Raw genomic sequence first — 18,566 nt, forward strand, 5'->3', positions numbered from 1 at the left:
TAGCCCAAAGAACCTCCCTCTCATGCAAACCTTTAATTCTAATCCCATTTTAATCTTTAATGACATTTACTGAACAGGTACAAAATATGCACACAGTTTATCAGACTTGTACCTCGAGACTGCATGCACTGAAGAGTATGCATTTGGTATTAAGTGTAAATCTTTGCATCACAGCTAATAGCACAAGTGCGTTCAGAAGCAGCACTGACACATGAATTATTAATTTCTTAGGTATATAAACAGTACAGAACCTTCTGTTAAACACTCCCCACTAATTACAGTTAGGGAAGCATTTGTTGGACCTGGATAAAATGCAATGCTTCAAGCATGTTTAAAATTAGAACAAGAAAGGAAGTCTATTTACAAACAGGAATCAGGGTTATGGCTTTTTATTTCTTTTAATTGTTTTTTGAGAAGATGTACAGATAAAGGCAGACCCAGTGACTTTTCAGTGCTTTAAGAGTCATAAATCTACACGGGCATAGCAACAGGAAGCATATTGTATCATTAACTACTGCAAGTCTATATCATTCCTGCGAGGCAGAACAGAGGTGGAAAGTTTCATTTCAGTAACATTGGCTAAGAACTGTTTCTCATGAATGGGGAACTGTTTTAGGAATTATGAGCCTGATTTTCAGAAGTACCCAGTATTCTCACTCCTACATCAACTTCCATTGTTTTCCCTGTGTAAGCTAGAGAACAAATGCATGTGACAACAATCAGATGACTTCATCACATACAGATACGCTCTAAGAGAATACAGTTAGGGCTGTTCCACTTCCCTTACAGGACTACAGGCTCTTTTAATAAAAGGAATGCTTCTCTTTCCAAATGCTGGATCATCTAATCTTTGCCACAAATAGTTTTATATACTATTTGAAATTGCGAGATTACAGATTATTGGTTTCTTATCTAGTACAGCATGGATATATGCTTAAGATCATAACCTGCCTCTAATTTGGTTCGATTTTCAATTTCAAGTACTTTGATGGTCCATATTCACAATCATTACTTAGGTATCTTATCACTCACTCGGTATAAAAAACCAAAAAGGTTCCTCAGCATTTCCACTTTGCTAATGTTGCCTTAAGCTATAATACGCAGGCATTGCGGTGCTGCAGACATTTACTGGTTGCAAGAGAAAAAAAATTTCCTCCTCCCACTGCAGCTAGCGTTTTGCACCTAAGATGCCCTGCAGCATGTCTATGGGCAGCGGAAAGATGATGGTGGAGTTCTTTTCTGCAGCAATGGTGTTCAAGGTCTGCAAGTAACGAAGCTGAAGAGCAGCAGGGGACTCAGTGATAACCATGGATGCCTCTTTCAGGGCCCTGGAAGCATTCATTTCACCCTCAGCTGCAATTACCTGGAAAAGCAAAATGAGTGAAATGCAATTAACTCTGATGCAATAATAAGCTAGAAATATGTCAGATGACTTCAGCCTTAAGTCATAAATCAAAGGCATTGCTTATCATTGTAATCAAGTGACCTCTCCTACTGCCTTTTTTCACCAGTTCTGCCTTACTCACTCAGATATAAGCTACTCCTGTTTGCTTTGAAGGTTCTCTATGTCTGTCTTCTATTCAGGATCAGGATGCCAGTGTGCAAAAACTGGCACTGTAAGTCTTGAAAATGCAACAAGTGAATTCATTCAAATTTTCAAAAAATCCCTGCTTTTGTGCTTCTTTCAGCACTGCCTCCTAAAAACAGAAGGTACTTCTCCTACATATCTGAAATGAGCTTGACAGATGAATGACATGTTTCTCACTGGGAAAATACCTTTTTATTCCTTCATTCTTTTTAGACGTTTGCTCATTAGGGACAGATTTGTAGTCTTTTTTTTTTTTTTTTTTTTACAAGCAGGGCTCTTCTGCATTGGGACAATATATTCTGAGCATTTGTAAACATCCTTTTAAACACCAGGATAAATAATGAAGAAAATCAGGAAGTAATGAAGCTTCAGAAAAAAATATAAAGCTAATATCTGGAGCATTAAGGATCTTCTCCTGCAGGTCAGTTGAAGGGTGACCAAGCTAAGTTTTACAGCTGTTTCATTTCTCATATGAAGAAACAAAACAGAAAGCAAAGAACTTTCCGAAAATCAGGGCTACTCAGAAAAAAAGCTGGAAGGAAGTTTGGCTCCTAATTGACTGCAGTCTCCAGCTAATAACCTCAAAGTTGTTCTGTTTATGATTTGTTCTTCCAGTAAAAAATTGGGATTCTGCGTTTTCAAAGGAAATCTCAGCTGCATAGTTCAAGATGAAACATAACAAGTGTCTGGAGCCAAATCCACAAAAATCCTAACCTGCATTCCTATTCGCCACAACCCAATATGGCAAAGATTCTTCATCCTCCAAACCACCATGCTAAGTTATTCATGAAGGGGAAAAAAAAAAAAGCCACAAAAAACCCCACAAAATCCACCAGTTGATGCCATTACCTTAGCTCTTGCCTCCCGCGCAGCTTCAGCTTCTGCAGCCATTGCTCTCTGCAGCTGTACAGGTAATTTCACATCCTTGATCTCCACACGTTCCACCTTAATGCCCCAATTATCTGTTGCGTCATCAAGCGTAGCCTATTTAAAGCAGGACAGTTAACTTCAGCCAGCTATTTGGCTGCAGACAAGTGTCCAAATTTGAAGAAAGGCTATCAAACCAAATGAATGGTCTTAGAATGTTTGCACTTTCTATTTAATGGTTTTCACTACTCATGGTATGCTCCGATGATTATAGAAGCCTATCAGTTATAAGCAAGCACTTAAAGCTTGATCAGTGTATGAAAGGAATCCTGTGGTGTAATTTCCTTCAACAGCAGCATATTGACATAACGATCCAGAACACTCCTCCTCTCACAAATCCCTCCTTCCTACTTGCCATCCCCTTGGTCTATCATTGTATTACTCACTCATTTTTATTAGACCGAATGCCATTCCAACAGCCCTTGATAGGGTTTTGCCTAAAGCTCCAAATCAAAACTTGGCTTAACACTTACAAGGTAAAATTAAGTCCCGACCTCCAGTTTATCCACGGGATTGATGCATAACTGATTGCTTAATGCACTGCCTAGGTTACTCATACCTGCATGTTGTGTGCAATTTCCTCACGATCAGAGAGAATCTGAGAAAGGTTTTTGGTCCCCAGAACATTCCTCAAAGTGGTCTGTGCTAAAAGACGTGTGGCCGAGTCAGCGTTTGTGATATTGGCCACAGCAAGGGTAGCGTTCTGAACTCTGTAGTAAACCACTCCATCTACATTAATTGTCACAGAGTCCTTGGTCAAGACCTAAAAAGCAATGGCAGAAGCATGTCATAATTACATATAATGAAACACATATTTGTTGAAGATAATGATAACTACATACTTGTTTTACTGGACAAGTGCCTAGTATTTCCCAGATAAGGCAAGTTTCACGAAAGCCATGTTTTTACATGTTCTATACACGTGTGCTGCATATCAACACGTCTACATGAAGATGCACAAACCTTTCAGCCTTGCTCTGTCAAGCTAAGATTAAATATGGTAACAGAACACTCCTTAGTGAAAGATCAGTTCCACTGGCTTCGCCGTGGTGTTATTTCTAATTCACTTCTTCGCACTCACAGAGGGATTTGCAATTCATAGGTGACAAAAAAAGTATTCAGAAATAATTTACACCAAAACACATACGATTTCACCTGGGAAACTTCAGCCTTCAACGAGGCTTATAATATCACATGTATGAAAGCAGCAGATTGACTGTACAGGAACACGAGAGGTATACACAGTGAAGGACCAAGCTAACAGGAAAGACTCCAAGGACATTAACAATCCAAAAATTATTGTGTTGAAATGCAGAGGTAAGTGTATGGGACCATTCCATTCAAATTATGTTAAAGTACTCTAGTTCAAAACGTAGACTGGAAACGTTCATGAGAAGGACTTATTTTGTGTTTCTGTACGGGGAAAAAAAAGCTAGTAGTAAGTATATGGCAAATATAGGACACAAGCAATTTTCACTTGTATCTAACTTCAGTCACAAGACTATTGATTTAGCAAGAGGTATCTGTGCAGGTGTGTCAGTTTATAAAACAAGGGCAAAACAGGCGACCTATTTAGAAAGCAGGTGAGGAAAGAAGGGCCTGTATTTCAGCTGCACTTTCAGAGAAACATCACAGACAGTTTCCCATACCACAGGTGTGGATGTAGCTGAAGGCAATTCTCTAATACTGATTATTCCATAGGAACCTCGGAATGGCCAATGCGAGAGACTCCAGCACGGCGGTGGCTGTGTTAAATCAGTTGACTGAATTAAAAAACTTTGTAAATAAAGGATGTCAGTGTGTAATGAAGCCCAGAGAAGTAAAGGGCCCCTGAGATATTTTAGAAAATGCTAAGTATGTTCAGCTACTAACAAAATTGTTTTTGTCTGCCTGAAGGCAATACACTGCAGCTGCATGACCGCCAGCCTTACTTCTACATTTCATTAGAGACAGCGCCGTGCTTATCTGGCGGTTCATCGTCCTTCTCAGAAGTTTGATTGAAATGCCACCTCGTGTCACTGGAGGATACGTGGTATCCTGGCCAAGTTGCAGTGGAAATCGAACTTGTGAACATCCTCATAGCCAGATTGAAGTGATTTACTTAAAACCTGTGCACTGAACAAAAGATGTGCTTGCAAAGATAGGGACAGATATTCTTGACGGTTTACAAGAGGGTACATCAGAAAGCTATCATTAATATTAATTATATTTTAAATTGTAGTTATAAAGAGAGTGAAACAATGCACATGGCCATGAGAAGAGGTGTTCTAATCCTGTGTTAGAAGATGAGGGTCATGCTACTTGACAAGAGAGGGGTACGTGTGAGATTTACCTACTTTGTGTTTCCATAGTCTACTTATTTTAGTGGGCTTTCTGTAATAGCATCACGAAAGAATGAATAGCATGCACAGAAGTCTTGCTCTACAAATAAAAACATCTTTTGGCTTCTACCTACTGAAAACAAGGAAACCTAACCCGCAAGCATAATTTAATCAAGTCAAAAGAAAAAAATGCAGAACTTCACTAATAGCACATCAGCAGCTGCAACCACATCATGCCTGCCATTGATTAGGTTTCTACCAATTACCCTTTGGAGTATGCTATGACAGCTGCCATCTGTCTAAATCTGCAACTAATGACGAGCAATAAACTGACTGGCAAACATGACAGAAAGCAGATGCACCAGGCAGGTTGCTTCAAGAGTCTATCTTGAAAAATGCACCGGATACACAGCGGACACAGTTAAAATCAGCAACACGCCATTGTTCATTTGAACAGCTTTAGAAGGTAATTTTGCATTCTTTTGCTGTCTGTTGGCATCACTTAGTTCAGCTACCTGAACAGTTGAGGGATTCTGCTAAGAAACTAAGATGTCTAAGTAAAATTGGACAAGAAAAAAATTAAATACATTTTTGTACTTTAGAACCTCCAAACTCAAAGATACCAGATGACATGAGGCGCAGCATGTCTTCGTGTGTTCCTGTACGTAGTAGGACATAAAGACATAAAAACAGCACGTATGCAAAACCTACATATGAGAGTAGACCATTGAGTTTCTAGTATTAGGATCTGGTAATACTTCTGTCCCATTATTTTAGCTACTTCATACATCTAGATTAGTTGGCATGGAAAAGATCACTGCTTCTTCTGGAAATCTTCCACATTTCAGAGAAACATCCAGGGGATGCTGCATGAGGTCTGGCAGCCTTCAATCCAGACCTCTCCCATTCTAGCTCTTAGGCTGTGTTGTCTTATTTGATCCTTAAAGGATAGCGTTATTTGTTTTCTTTCAGGGATCTTATTTTACTGAATGATCTCACTAAAAACTGTATGTATTTCACAAATACAAACAGAAACAATAAGTCTACATTGAAATTACATGCTACCCAATACTGAGAGGGGGAAAGGAAAAATAAAGTGCAAAAAATTCTGCAAACACTTTAGCAGACACAAAGGCAAGTGCAAGCTCACCTCTTGGGGAGGAATATCAAAAGAGATGGTCCTCATATCAACTTTGATGAAGCTGTCTGTGCAAGGCAGGACAAAGAAGAGACCTGTAGAAACACATCCAAGAGGATGTGAAAATGGATCATTAGAATAGATGGCACTAGCTATGGAAATAAGCTTAAATCCAACCACTGTAGCTGTATAGCCCTCTTTGTAATGAGCTCAGCAGCATGTTTCCTAGTGGCTTTCATGCCAGAATAAGATTTTAAGAAAAGTATGCTGAAAAGTCTCGATTTGTTCAGCTCTAATTAAGGCTCACAGATAATTAGTTTACTACCTTCTCCCTATAAATAACATATCTTGTCATAGAAGTCACGAAAGTCTTGAGAAACTCCAGTCTAACATCTGTAGACAGCTGTTATTTTGCCAGCGACTCAATTAGAACATAAATTAAGAATACTCTCCAGGACGTACCCGGTCCCTTTGCTCCTCCTCTTAAGATGCGTCCAAGTCTGAAGATGATGGCTCTCTCATATTCCTTTACAATCTGTAATAAATAGCTGAATGTCATCCAAGGGTTTCCGGAAGGCATACCATGGATTACCAACTACACATGCTAGTCTTTACACAGTCTTAAGTCTCATATTTAATATGCATTACATTTTATTTCTAGACTGGCTGCTTTTGAGTATTTTAGACTAAACTTTATTCTTAAAGAGCAAACTGCAAAAGGAACGGTAAGAAAAATATTCCAGAAGAAATATTCCTCGGACTACAGTGCTATCTGTCAACAGCAGAAGCAACAACACTTCATCTGGGCAAGACCAAGCAAGCACTGAAAGTGGCCACCAGGAATATCCTGGCAACAAGAAAACAGTGCAGTAGATGTGACGCAGCAGAGATTTTCCACCCGTCGTTCCGATGGGCTGTAATAGCCAAAACAAAGCAGGAGTTGTATCCTCATATCTGGAAACTGGAAACATCAAGCTCAAAGTGGTCATAAATGGCACATTCTGTATGAATCTATAACATATACAAATATGTATGTACATAATTACATATTTATATTTACATATACAGAGATCTCCTTAAAAATTATTTTTTTTAAAGAACTCAATCCTTAGAATTATTCTGATATTCCAAACTAGCTTGTATACCAGCAATGACTGGGCAGACATAGTGAAGATGCCAGTGAAAAAATTCCTTTCTGATTTGAAGATTAATGAACTGACATGTTGGGGTGTGCCACAGGAAAAAATGGACTTCTTTGTGTTCAAAATAAATAATACAATACTAAACCAGGAAGCACCTGCATTGCTTGAAGCCTTAATCCAACCTAGCAGTGAAAAGTTTTACCTTTATGCACATCCAGATTGATACAGGAAATGTAAGAACAGTGAAAAAAAAAGAACATATCACCAGGATCCATCCACACACACCCAGGCCGGTATCAACGTCGCCTGGAAGAGAAGAGCAGAAGTCTTCAGATTTTTTAAATAAAGAGTACTTGTTAAGGAGAATGCCTGCAATGGGATTTTTCATTTGAATGAGCTACTGTTTAGATCAAGTCAAATAAGAGCCCAGTTCTGCTTGCTTTTGTGCCACTCTCTGCAAGTTGTGCAAGATGGCTGAGGGCAGGATGTGGTTCACGTCACATTTGTGCAGAACAAAGCACGCATTTCTCTACCCACCCCTTCAGCTAACAGGTACAAATACAGGCTTTCAAATCCTCCCTCTTCCCCAGGTCCTCTAGCACAATGACCTATAGGCAGCAATAGATATCCTCTTCCTTTATTGCAGACAGAAGTCAAAACCACACTTGTTTCAAAAGGAGTGAGATGGGAAAACCCCATGAACGGCCTGACCACAGGGCACTGAAAATTTGATTTGTGTTCCAATTATCGGAGATGCAGATCTGAGAAAAGAACTACAAAACTGGCTAGGTCTAAGAAATAATCCTCCAAGTCTCCACTCAGCAATTATTCTAAGCAGAACTGATTTTATTATAAAACAAAAGCAACTGATTTTATTATAAAACAAAAGCTTGATTTCGGGAAATACTCATTGATTTTAACAGCTTTGGGTACATGTGCAAGAGTGTTAGGGTGCCTACGACTGAATTCAGCGTTAGCAACATATGCATTGGATAAAGAAGGAAGCAAGACAGATGAGTCATTTTATATCAGTAATTTGGAAAGCAAATAACAAACTACACTTTGTGAACTCAGATCCACAGCATTTGACTGAAGTCAGAAAAGTCATTGATAGAACTAGGAACCGACACCAAAGTTTCCATTCCTCTTTTACAGTTTGTGAACCTCTCTGCCACGGAGCCGCTGAAGTAGCACTGAACACCGAGGTGCTGGAGAGTAAGTTTTGTTCATAAGGGATCGGGAAGTTGAGAGTTACTCAAAACTTCCAAAGGGCATCGGTATCTTCTCTACGAGTTCACGTGCCACTATAACAACCCTCAATGAGGCAGATAACACCACATGCCATTTTCAAGTTCCTCTAAAGTTACCTATGCATACTGCCTCACAATTTACAAGTGATTTCCAGGTATTCTGCAAAAGTCAAGGAAATGCATTATCTGTGCCATATGTGCCAGCATTAAGCAGCCATGAGCATTAAGCAACACGAGTAAACGCATTGCTGAAGGGCAAATACCTCCCGTTTTGCAACAAGGTATTAGCTAACTTAAACACTGAAAGAAAGAGACACTACTGCAGAGACAACGCCTGGAAACCGTAACAATGAAAGGAAACGACAAATCAATTATTGTTTACTATTAATCACAGGAATAATGTACATTAAGAAAAAAATGCTAACGATGAAAACAACTCTGTATTGTTCTATCGTGGTCATGAAATGATGCTCAGAGCCCAGCTTACACCAGAACTCCAACTCCACCACCACGACACTCCTCTCCCACGGACCTGCGCCCATTTTTCAGCTTGCAGTAACTCTGCCTTCACAACCTGAGCTCTCTCATGACTTGCAGAAACAAACTTTACAACCAGGGGAGGTTATAAAGCAGGTATGTTTATTACAGCGCTGCAACCACACACTGGGTGCAAGGGGCTTATCCCCATCCTAGCTTGCACATCGATAGACAAAAAAACTTCCGTATTTAAAGATCAAAAGCATACATTCATAGCATTCCTGAGGGAGGGAGGGACTGCTAGAATTAATTCCAAGAGATCGTTCTAGTCACACCCCTTGAGCATGTGTAGTGCTTCCTGGTGGTCGTCTTCGGGGGTCGTGGGGATGAAGGCCGTATCTCTTCCTCACTGTGTTCTCTTGACCTTAGCACGGTTGAGGAGGGTGATCCAGCTTCAGCTGCTTTTCTTCAGGATGGAGCCCCCAGTTCAGTTCCAACGACCAATCAGCAACTTCTAGGTTTCCTTGCCCCATTAATCCACATCCATCTTTTATTGTTTGTTTGAAACTGTATTCTAACCCTTTCCTCTCTCATTCTTGATTTTCTCAACTGTGCTATACCTCCACGGCTTCAGCTCAAACGCTCTCTGCTTTTTTCACGCTAGCAATAGTTTTGCCCTTTTGTTATCGAGATAGCCAACAGTCACACTAGGAATTTAATCAAAGAATCTTATTTTGGGGCAGTCTGCAATAGATTATGTAGCTCTTGAGGAAATAAACCACAAGAAGAAAGAAAACTAAAACCACTTTAATCGAATTAGCCTTGGACCTCCTTGAAGCTGACGGGAAGAATCCCCACTACTTTAACAAGGAATAATCCCTTGGCTTATCAAACAGGATGGCAATTTCTAAGAAACTCTTCGTGCCAGGAAATAAAAGGGGCAGTTCTTGCACAACTGCTCCTGGAGTGGCATAGCCCTCATCGGAGAAGTATTTTCTTCTGTGAATATTACACAATGTGAACAGACTGCTGCCAGAGAGCAGAAATGTGTACGACTGCCAGACACGGCGATGGGAAAGGCCCTTCCTCCACAACCCACCAGACTTAAAGCGCAGCACATACGGGAATTAGCTGCGTCCAAGGCTGTAATACCACACAGGGGTCTGCGCTCACATCCTGAAATCCAGGATAGGGTGAGAATGACTGAGCGGGGTTATCGTATGTCAGCTATTCAATTGCTCACTAAGTACCAAACAATGACTAATAGTTTTGATGAGAACTTTTTTTTTTTTTCAGAGCATCTCAAAGCGTAGCCTGTGGGAAATAGCCAAAATGATGTTGCCTAATCAGTCAGAACTGCATCTAAAGCCTACTGAGTCTGTAGATACTTTACCCTGACAACAATGTTCTGGCCTCCGAAACAACGCACAGAAGAGCACATGAGGGGTAAGGGCTGCAGAACACAGTGGGGATCAGAGCAACCACTGTCGGATATTAATAACGAGCACAGAATGAAATGCAGCTCCTGCCCAGGGACACCAGAGCCACGCATGTGCCATTGGGGCCCACACGTCCCTGCGGTTATTTATACCGTAACTCGGATTAACGGCCAGAACATTTGCGGATGGTGGTCTTACGAGCACACTTCCTTCTCGGGTTGCAGCAGGAACGGAAAACACCGGCTGCGCGATTTCAGGGCATCCCTTGCGAGACCTCTGCCCGCAGCGCTCTCACGCACCGAGCAGCGGCACGCGGGGACCGCGCAGAAACGCGGTGCGGCTCCACGGCCCGAACAGGGGAAACCCAACGGGGCCACTGCTCCCGTCCCGTCCCGTCCCGTCCCGCGCCACGCTCGGCTCGAAAGCGCAGCGGCGTAAACAACTGCTCCGCAACTCCTCCCGCTCCCGTGCGCGGTTACTCCCGTTCGTTCCGGGAACTGCGCACTCGGCTCCGCGTCACCGCGCAGGGAGAGAGAGCCCGAGCGCGGGGTGCGGAGCGGGGCGATCCGCCCGCAATGAGCGGCTCCGCGGGGCCGGGGCTGCGGGCGGCGATGCTGCTCCCGCGGGGAGCGAACTTTGGAGGAGAAACCCTGCCAACTTTGCCGAGCGACGAGCGAAGAAATAGCAATACTGAAAAAAAGAAAGTCAAAGCGAAAGAGAGCGACCTCGGAGCACCGACAGCCAACTCGGGACCGGGCGGGACGGAGCCGCCCCGCGCCCCGCTCCCGCTCCCGTCCCGGACGTTCCCGTTCCCGTCCCGTTCCCGTCCCGTCCCGTTACCGTGCCGCCGCTGCTCCGCCTTCACCGCGCCCCCCGCCTCGCAGTCCGCCATGGCCGCTCCTGTCCCCTCTGCCCGCTCCGCTCCGCTCCGTTCCGTTCCGTTCCGTTCCGTGCCGCCGCGCCCCGCCCTGTCCCTGGGGGCGGCCCGCGAGGGTGGGGCCGCGCGGCGGGCACGTGCGGGGGAAACCGTTGGGACCGTTAGGGAGCGGAGCAGCGAGGGCTGAAGGGGCTGGGAGCGGGGGGACGCGGGGACGGGGGCGGAGAAGGCAGCGACACGCGGGAGATAAGCGGCCCCGGTGACCCCGCGGTGCGGAGCCCTGCAGGTGAACGGGCGGCGGCGGCTGGTGGCTCTGCGAGGGTGCGGTTCGGCCTGAGGCGGAGGAGCGGGTGCGGAGCGGCTTCCAAAGGCCTGGGTTTCTCCTTTGAAGCGCTCCGTTTGCGGGTGATGCCCTGAGGCGTTCTGTATTCCTGCTAACGTGAGCAGCACGTGCTCACGTTAGCAGGAGGTGGCACCGTGCTAGCAGCAGCACATCTTCCTCATCTTCCTCCTGAAAGCAAAACCGGTGCTTTTGGGACGGGCACCGCTGCCATAAGCGTGCACACAGAGACGTCCCGTCCTGTGGTGGAAGTGACAGGACAGAGCTCAGTGAGCGGCCATGGGTGCACTGTGCAGGAGCACCACACGTGGAGCAGTCAAATGCAGAGCTGGGAACGGTGCCGTGCAGCTCCAGGCTGGGCACAGCACATACAGGGAAATGGAGCCTGCTGGGTATGTGCTATTGGAGCACATGATGTTCACCCGCCTTTTTTTTTCCTTTTTTTTTTTTCCTGATCTTAGGTCTTCTGTCCGGCAGAGTGCCGAGAACGTCTCCATGTGATGAGGGAGGAAGGAAGGATGTGCTTGAAATGGGAGGAACGAGTTTTGTGCAACCACAGAGCAGAGGAGCTGTGGCAATCCCCTGTCATCGGTACCGAGTGCGGTACTGGAACATCTCAGCTGGTGCATAAGGTACAGTGATTTCAACATGAACTGAGCGTTAGGAAACGTATCATTATTGATTTACAGTTGCACTGTGGGTCCATTCCAGTTCATGCTATCCTGTTATTCCACGGTTCTGAGATCATTTCAGCATCTGTATCTTTGCCTTATCGCGAAACTCCAAAGTGCACAACCAAAGCCTCTTATCCCGCACGGAGGAGCCGACCTCACCTCATTTAAAGCTCTAACAGCAACGCTCCGTGTGCTTACGTACAAATGTACTTTGCCGTTTGCTCGAAGAGCAGAAGGCCTGCTGCTTCAGATGCCCTACCCCGCCTCCTTTTGCGCCCTATGGCGTTTGCCAATGGAGCTGGAGGGGTGCGGGCTGGGGCCGCGGTGCTGTGCTGCGGTTTGTTACTGCCACCTGCTGTGACACCGCTGCTCGTACAGCTCTAGAGCTCAGGGGGATGCGAGGGCTAGTGGGGTCAGAGGGGAGAGGCCCAGCACGAGAAGAAAAAGATGAGGAAATAGAAAGGTTATAACCTTATAACCCAGGTTGTAGCAGTGCTGGAAAGTCTTCTCATTGTGTTTTGTTGTAGTTGTTTCAATAAATAAAGGAAATAAAGGATTTGATTTTTGGCTGGCTAGAAGACAGCTGTGGGCTTGAAAATGGAATTGTTCATCCCTAGGCCCCATACAGAGAGAAAAAGGGTTGGATTTTGCCTGTCTCATTTGCATGAGTCAGTCTGATTCCAAATATGGACGTCTCTGGCAGCACCCATTGCTCGGTACCGTTCTGCAGATGCCTCCATCGATGCCATCTTTCCTGGTGCCCGGGTGCAGTCCATGAGAAGCAGCACTTGTGTCAGGGTGTCAGGCCCTGTGCTCCCCGTCATCCTGCGGGGGTGTGTGTGGGGGGGGGGAAGCAGCTGCAGCCGCCGTGGTTGTTCACCTGTGTTTGTCCACATGCGATTTCTGTCCTCTGAAAAATCTGAGAGCGGAGCACAGAGCGACCACGAGGTGTCAGCCGGGCGCCAAGCACGGCTCTGCCCGTGGCAGTCTTGGAAGCAATACTTTAAGCGTGTCGATTTGTGGCATCCCAGTCCTTCTTACGATGAAGCTGTAGTCTGCAATGACTGGCAGAGGCTGTTCCCCTCAATGTGGTTTCTGACCTCCCACGCATGCTGGATGCGCGATGCTGTGCTCACAGATCCCCCTGGGGAGGGGAGGGAGCTGCTGGTGCCGTGCAGAGCTCCTCGTGGCAGTGCTGCTGTGCCTGTGCTCTGCTGAGCTCCCCAGAGCTGTGCACTGCCCGCGTCCCGCAGCGAGCGCACGGAACGAGCTGGTCACCGGAGCATCGCTGCGCTTCGTCACTGGTGCTTCTTTTTCCCCAGTTAGCAACAGGTTCAAAGGGACGCTCGCAGACATTAAATATTTACAATATTAGTATAATATTTATGCTACTGTTTAATATTACAATATTAAATATTATTAAATATTTTGTGGACTTGGAGTTGGGCTTATATCCCTGGAGAGCCATCACTTTCCATCACGTGCGGAGTTGCAGTCTGTCTGCCTGCGCACGCTTCGGTTTCTTTCTGAAGAACATTAGTTTCACTCAGCTCCTCCCAAAGCAGCTACAACTAAATGAGAGCAGTCTGCTCGCTCAGCCAACGCTTCCCACGTCGCAGCAGTCTGCACTTCGTTTGGGAGCCCCTTTTTATACCACGAGATTCTTTCCTTGCGATGGAAACAGAGCACGGATCTACTGGAATCAAGAACCCCAGAATAGAAACGCGTTAAATTCAGTTCTTTTAAACAGAATCATTTCTCCCACATTCAAAAGCATATTGTTTGTAATATCTTTGAGCCTGGGAGGTCAATTGTCGGGAGGTTGTTTACACTTGCAGCTCTACATAGAGGCCCAGTCAGCAGAACTCGTCCCCAGGGATCCCTGCGCTGCTGCTGGGGAGCCGAGCTCGCAGTCAATGTAGCAGCAAACACGCATAATGATTTTCTGATGTAGCGAGCTTTCCTTATTAAAAATACAGAGAAAATGTGCTCAGCTGCTCAGCAAATGTAACTGCCAAGCCACCTTCGAGCATCAGACCTATTTCAGAAATCTCACAAATGCTACCAAAAAAAAAAAAAAAAAAAATCCCTCCCGATTCTCATAGACGCCCCATTGGCAGATGTGTGGATCCACAGCAACAAATTAAAAAGCAACGACAAATTAAATTGGTTTTGCTGTTGATATTTGCACTCGTAGAATATATTTGTTTATTATTGTTATTATTATTATTATTTTCTGGAGTATTTCTTGTGGCTCGGAGTGGAGCACTGAGCTGCCTGGGCGTGCAGAGGCTCAGGAGCTTGAGGTTCACCCTTGGCGAGGTGCTGAGCTGCCCCGCTGCCAGCAGGAAGAATAAAAGAAGAGAAAAAAAAAGAAGGAAAAAAAGAAAAAGCGGCGTAACAGATGTTTCCAACATTTAACAAAATCTACCTCTATGTTTTAGGGCTGTACTGAGTGAATATATTTTAAGCTGAAGCAAGTAAGAGACACCGGAATTTCCCAGTGCTCTCGGATGAGTTTCTTGTGAGCCCTTCTTCCTATTCCCTCTGCCGTTTCGTATGCTAGTCGTGTGTGCAAAAGGTTTTGCTTGTCATTTCTGGGCTTACCCAGAATTCAGCTGGCAGCCCCTGCTCTTTTTGATTCCTCGGAATAATGATTTCTTTGCTTCTGTAGATTTGGCGAAGGAGAAAATTTGTGTTTAACAAAATAGAAAAAGCCTCAGGTAATAGAGAAGAGAAAGGAGAGCAGTAGAACAAGTGGAAGTCATCGAGGTGCTCTTAAAGCAGCAGTGCAATGCCACACGAGGCTTCCAGGAACCCGGCCTCAGAAGAAACTCTCCCATCGTTTGTCACTGAGGTGACAGATGTGTGTCCTGCTGGGACGGCCCGGAGCTCCCGGTGCTTGTGCCGCTGCCTCGTTGTGTTCCCAGGCTGCCGGCAAGAAGCTTGTATCAGAATGTTCATGAAATGCCCCGGCCCTGCTGCGTTTGTCACCTCCCTGCCGTGGTTTCCCATAGGCAGGGTTCGCACGGGGCCCGAGTGCCTGCAGCAGACTCTGATGTGAAACTGGGACGCGATCGACACCCAGAGATTTCAGCAGATTACGGAAACTCTTCTTCTTCCTGGTGCTCCCCAGCCCCCAGCAGCTGCTGCTCTTCTCTTGCGTTTGTCTTTCGGTTTCGCAGTCCGTTTCATTCCACGATGCAGATCTGTGCCTCGCATCCACACTGCAATTAGAAATAGTTACGCAGGCTGCCACGAATAAAAGCTCATCTCATCGGAACAGCGGTGACATGGTTCGGATACCATGGTTAGACTTTGAGGAGCATTCCTCCCGGCGTGTCAGCCTATGTGGACAATCAAAGTCCTGGCCCTTGTTCCTGTCCCGTGCTCCTTTCCCACTGCAGGGATGCACCACCACGACCGAGCGCAGCGCTGACACGGCCCGGCTGTGCCCACCTGTCCTTCCTTCACTTCAAGCACGAGAGCGTTAAATAATGCAAGAGCTAATTGGTATTTTTGAAAATGAAGCATTAAGTAAAGCTGAAAGTTTATGAACAGGTTTGATAAGGAACTAAAAGACCCATGATGTGTTTCTATGGAAACTACAGCTTAAGGTTTTTATCTGATGAGATTCTAAAAAGAGAACAATCTGTCTCTTTTCTGATTTCGGTAGACAGAGAATAAATACAGCCAAATCAATTGCAAAGTGGTCTTTGAGAAGATAGCTAATGAAGTGCTTCAGGATGAAAACTGCTGCATAAATGGAAGGTGACACTTCTGTCTTAATCATTGCCACTAATTATGAGATTTTTAGGACAGATTGCTGGTGAGAAGCTGCAGCTCAGCAGTCAAAATATTTGTGCATGTTTCCGTGCAGTCGCTGTCCCTGAATTATTTATTTATTTGCACTTAGCCTGAGGCTGAGAGCATGGCACCTTGCTCACGGTCGGTCACGGGCTGTGTGCGGGGCTCTGCTGTGCGCTTCTCCACCCATCTCCAGTGCTGACCCCATGTTCTGCTTCCCCTGGGGCTGCCCTGTGCTGGGTGCTGCTGCCGTGCACTGCGGGGCCGTGATGGCGAGGCTGGCACTGCACCGCCGGCTCCTCGTAGCGCAAGCGCAGCGTGCTGCTCAGAGGTGAAAGCTGTGATTCACGAAGCCATTGTGCTATTTCTGTCCACGCTTTTGTGCACTTTGATGTCACCTTCTTGATCGGCACAGACTGGCTCCCGGCCTCACAATTCATCGTGTACAGTCTATTCATCCTCACTTTCTTCCAGATCTTTATGTAATTCATCGCCCCTCACTTCACCAAGCCTTCGCCCAGAGCCAGGGCACCTTGTGCTAGCTGTGGTGAGTTCCTCCCCAGTTCCACAGGTCACACAGATAACTTCATTATGAAAATAACGTATGGCCATGGTTAGAATTGGCTGAAGCTGAGACGTTTCCACTTTTGATACTCTTCTAATTTTGACGGTCACGGCAAATGAAATAACATATGTATTTGTAGCTTCATTCTAATGAAGAAAAATACCGAACTGAGGTTCTCTGAATACGAATATACACGGTCTCTTTTCTCTGACACAAAAGGAACGGTTCCCTTCTGCAGAGTGATGGCTTCTTACAAAGCAACAGATGGCTCCAGCCGGCAAGAACAAAAGCCCTGGGACTTGGCTCTTACCTTCTGTATGTGCTGCTCCTTCTGCACGTGTTGTAAACTCTGAGTAGTGCTAAGGTGTCTGTAGAGATTAGATTAGTGGAATAAATAATTCTGGAATACGGTGTAGGTAGGCAGAAAATACCCCGTTTTACTGCATCATATTAACTGTGAATAAATAATTAAACAACCTGGCCCCCAGTGTAAGGGAAACCTTTTTAAAAAAGCGTAAATGAGCAGACAGTGTTTTTCAGTCTCCAAGGAGAAAATAGCATATTATACAAAAAAGAACAACTAACCAAACTTTCCTATCAGCAAATGGAATACTTGGAGTTTTAGAAGAACCCTCTTTGAGATTGGAAGACTGTCATCAGCCTGGCACTATGTGGATGGCTTTGGAAGGGACTTCGGGAGCCCTTGTGGCAGTGATTTGCCATGCACTGCATTTACTGGGATAATTACAGCCACCGGCGTGCTCTCTTGTCAGCTCAGGGACTGCTCAGCCTGTTTGGCGACAAGCACAGATTCTCTCCTGGACTGATGCTGTGAATCTGAGAGCAGGATGGAAATCCACAGGAACAGGCTTCCAGCTGACGGAATTTTCTTTTGTCCCACCTCCTCAGAAATCTCAGAGGTGCCTGCGTTGTCTCTCTTCTTGCTTTGGCTCTTTATCTGCTATTGAACCGCATTTCACACTTGTGCCATTTTCCTGTGGGCGATACGTGCAGCGCTGTTTCACAGATATGTGGGAAATGATGCAAAGAGCACAGTTTGCTGCAGCAGCTACCAGGCAACCCTGGAGTTCAGCATTTCGTACGGTGATACAACTTCCAGATGTTGCAAGTGAAGTGCTCATGCTTTCAGTGCTCTGATCCACTGCTTTAACCTTAATGAGTAGAATACACTGGGTGTTTGGGGCTGTAGAACAAACTAGAGGAATGAATTAATTGGACTTCAGATAATTTTAATGATAGTGGCAGTGGTTTAGTGGGGGAAACATTTTCTATTTCTGTTGTGCAAAACCAAACAGAAACAGTCTGGTGCCTACTGTAGCCTATGGCAGCCTGCACAGCCACCTCGTCTGCATGCTCCAGCTCAGGAGCTGCTGCTGCTCTGTTGAGCCCCTGGTAGCTGCATTCAAATCCATTTATTTTTTTCCTCCTGGTCAGGATTTCTTAGCCTGCCATGTAAAATTTAAAGTCTATCACTTTTAATTGAGAGGTCTAAAAGCTACTGGGACCGTGGAAGTGGGAAACTGAGGCGACAGCAAGTCCATCTGATTTCTAATGATTGGGATCTTACTGATGTGCCCGGTGTTCTTGTTGTGTTTCCGTGCCTTGTATCTAGGGAACAGACGTTTGTTCGTGTGTCTCTTTTCATACTGCAGCTGAACATGGATTTCCCCCTAAGCCTACAATCTATTTCCTAAATGACTATTTTTGTTCATGGAGACAATTTGCAAAAGACTTTGGTCTTGTTCTTTATTAAGTTGCTGGTAAAACTCCCTCTGACTTCGGTTAGAATGGATCCAGCACTGACAAAGGCTGAATTCCCCCTGCTTGCCTCTCCTTTCATCTCAGGGACTGTGGCTTTTAATGGGTTGCAAGCTTTCTTGGCGGAAATTGTCTTCCATTTGGAAGGGATTTATGTTCCCATTTCTTGTTGCATACATTTCTTACTTGACTTTTTCACATAGGTTAAAAATACGCCGCAACTCTGTCCACAGAGATGCCCA

At 45.1% G+C, this 18,566-nt stretch overlaps 1 protein-coding gene across 1 annotated transcript; it reads right to left on the reverse strand.

The window, feature by feature from the left end:
- Positions 374–11,281, reverse strand: STOM (stomatin). Its single transcript, XM_021414100.1, has 7 exons — positions 11,123–11,281; positions 7,319–7,422; positions 6,437–6,509; positions 5,987–6,069; positions 3,075–3,278; positions 2,438–2,572; positions 374–1,363 (listed from the first exon to the last, which is right to left on the reverse strand). Exons 1-7 carry the CDS (start codon positions 11,172–11,174, stop codon positions 1,169–1,171), a joined length of 846 nt encoding a protein of 281 aa, XP_021269775.1. The 5' UTR covers positions 11,175–11,281; the 3' UTR covers positions 374–1,168.

The sequence above is a fragment of the Numida meleagris genome, chromosome 16, assembly GCF_002078875.1.
Source record: "Numida meleagris isolate 19003 breed g44 Domestic line chromosome 16, NumMel1.0, whole genome shotgun sequence".
NCBI lineage: Eukaryota > Metazoa > Chordata > Aves > Galliformes > Numididae > Numida > Numida meleagris.

Bases quoted from the DNA above. Each gene is read 5' to 3' on its own strand.
- STOM (XM_021414100.1), bottom strand. From the start codon at position 11,174: ATGGCGGACTGCGAGGCGGGGGGCGCGGTGAAGGCGGAGCAGCGGCGG. The intron at 6,070-6,436 runs GTACGTCCTGGA...GTGTTTCTACAG, and splicing joins AGGAGGAGCAAAGGGACCGG to GTCTCTTCTTTGTCCTGCCT. The intron at 1,364-2,437 runs GTAATGGCATCA...TTGCTTTTCCAG, and splicing joins CGCGGGAGGCAAGAGCTAAG to GTAATTGCAGCTGAGGGTGA.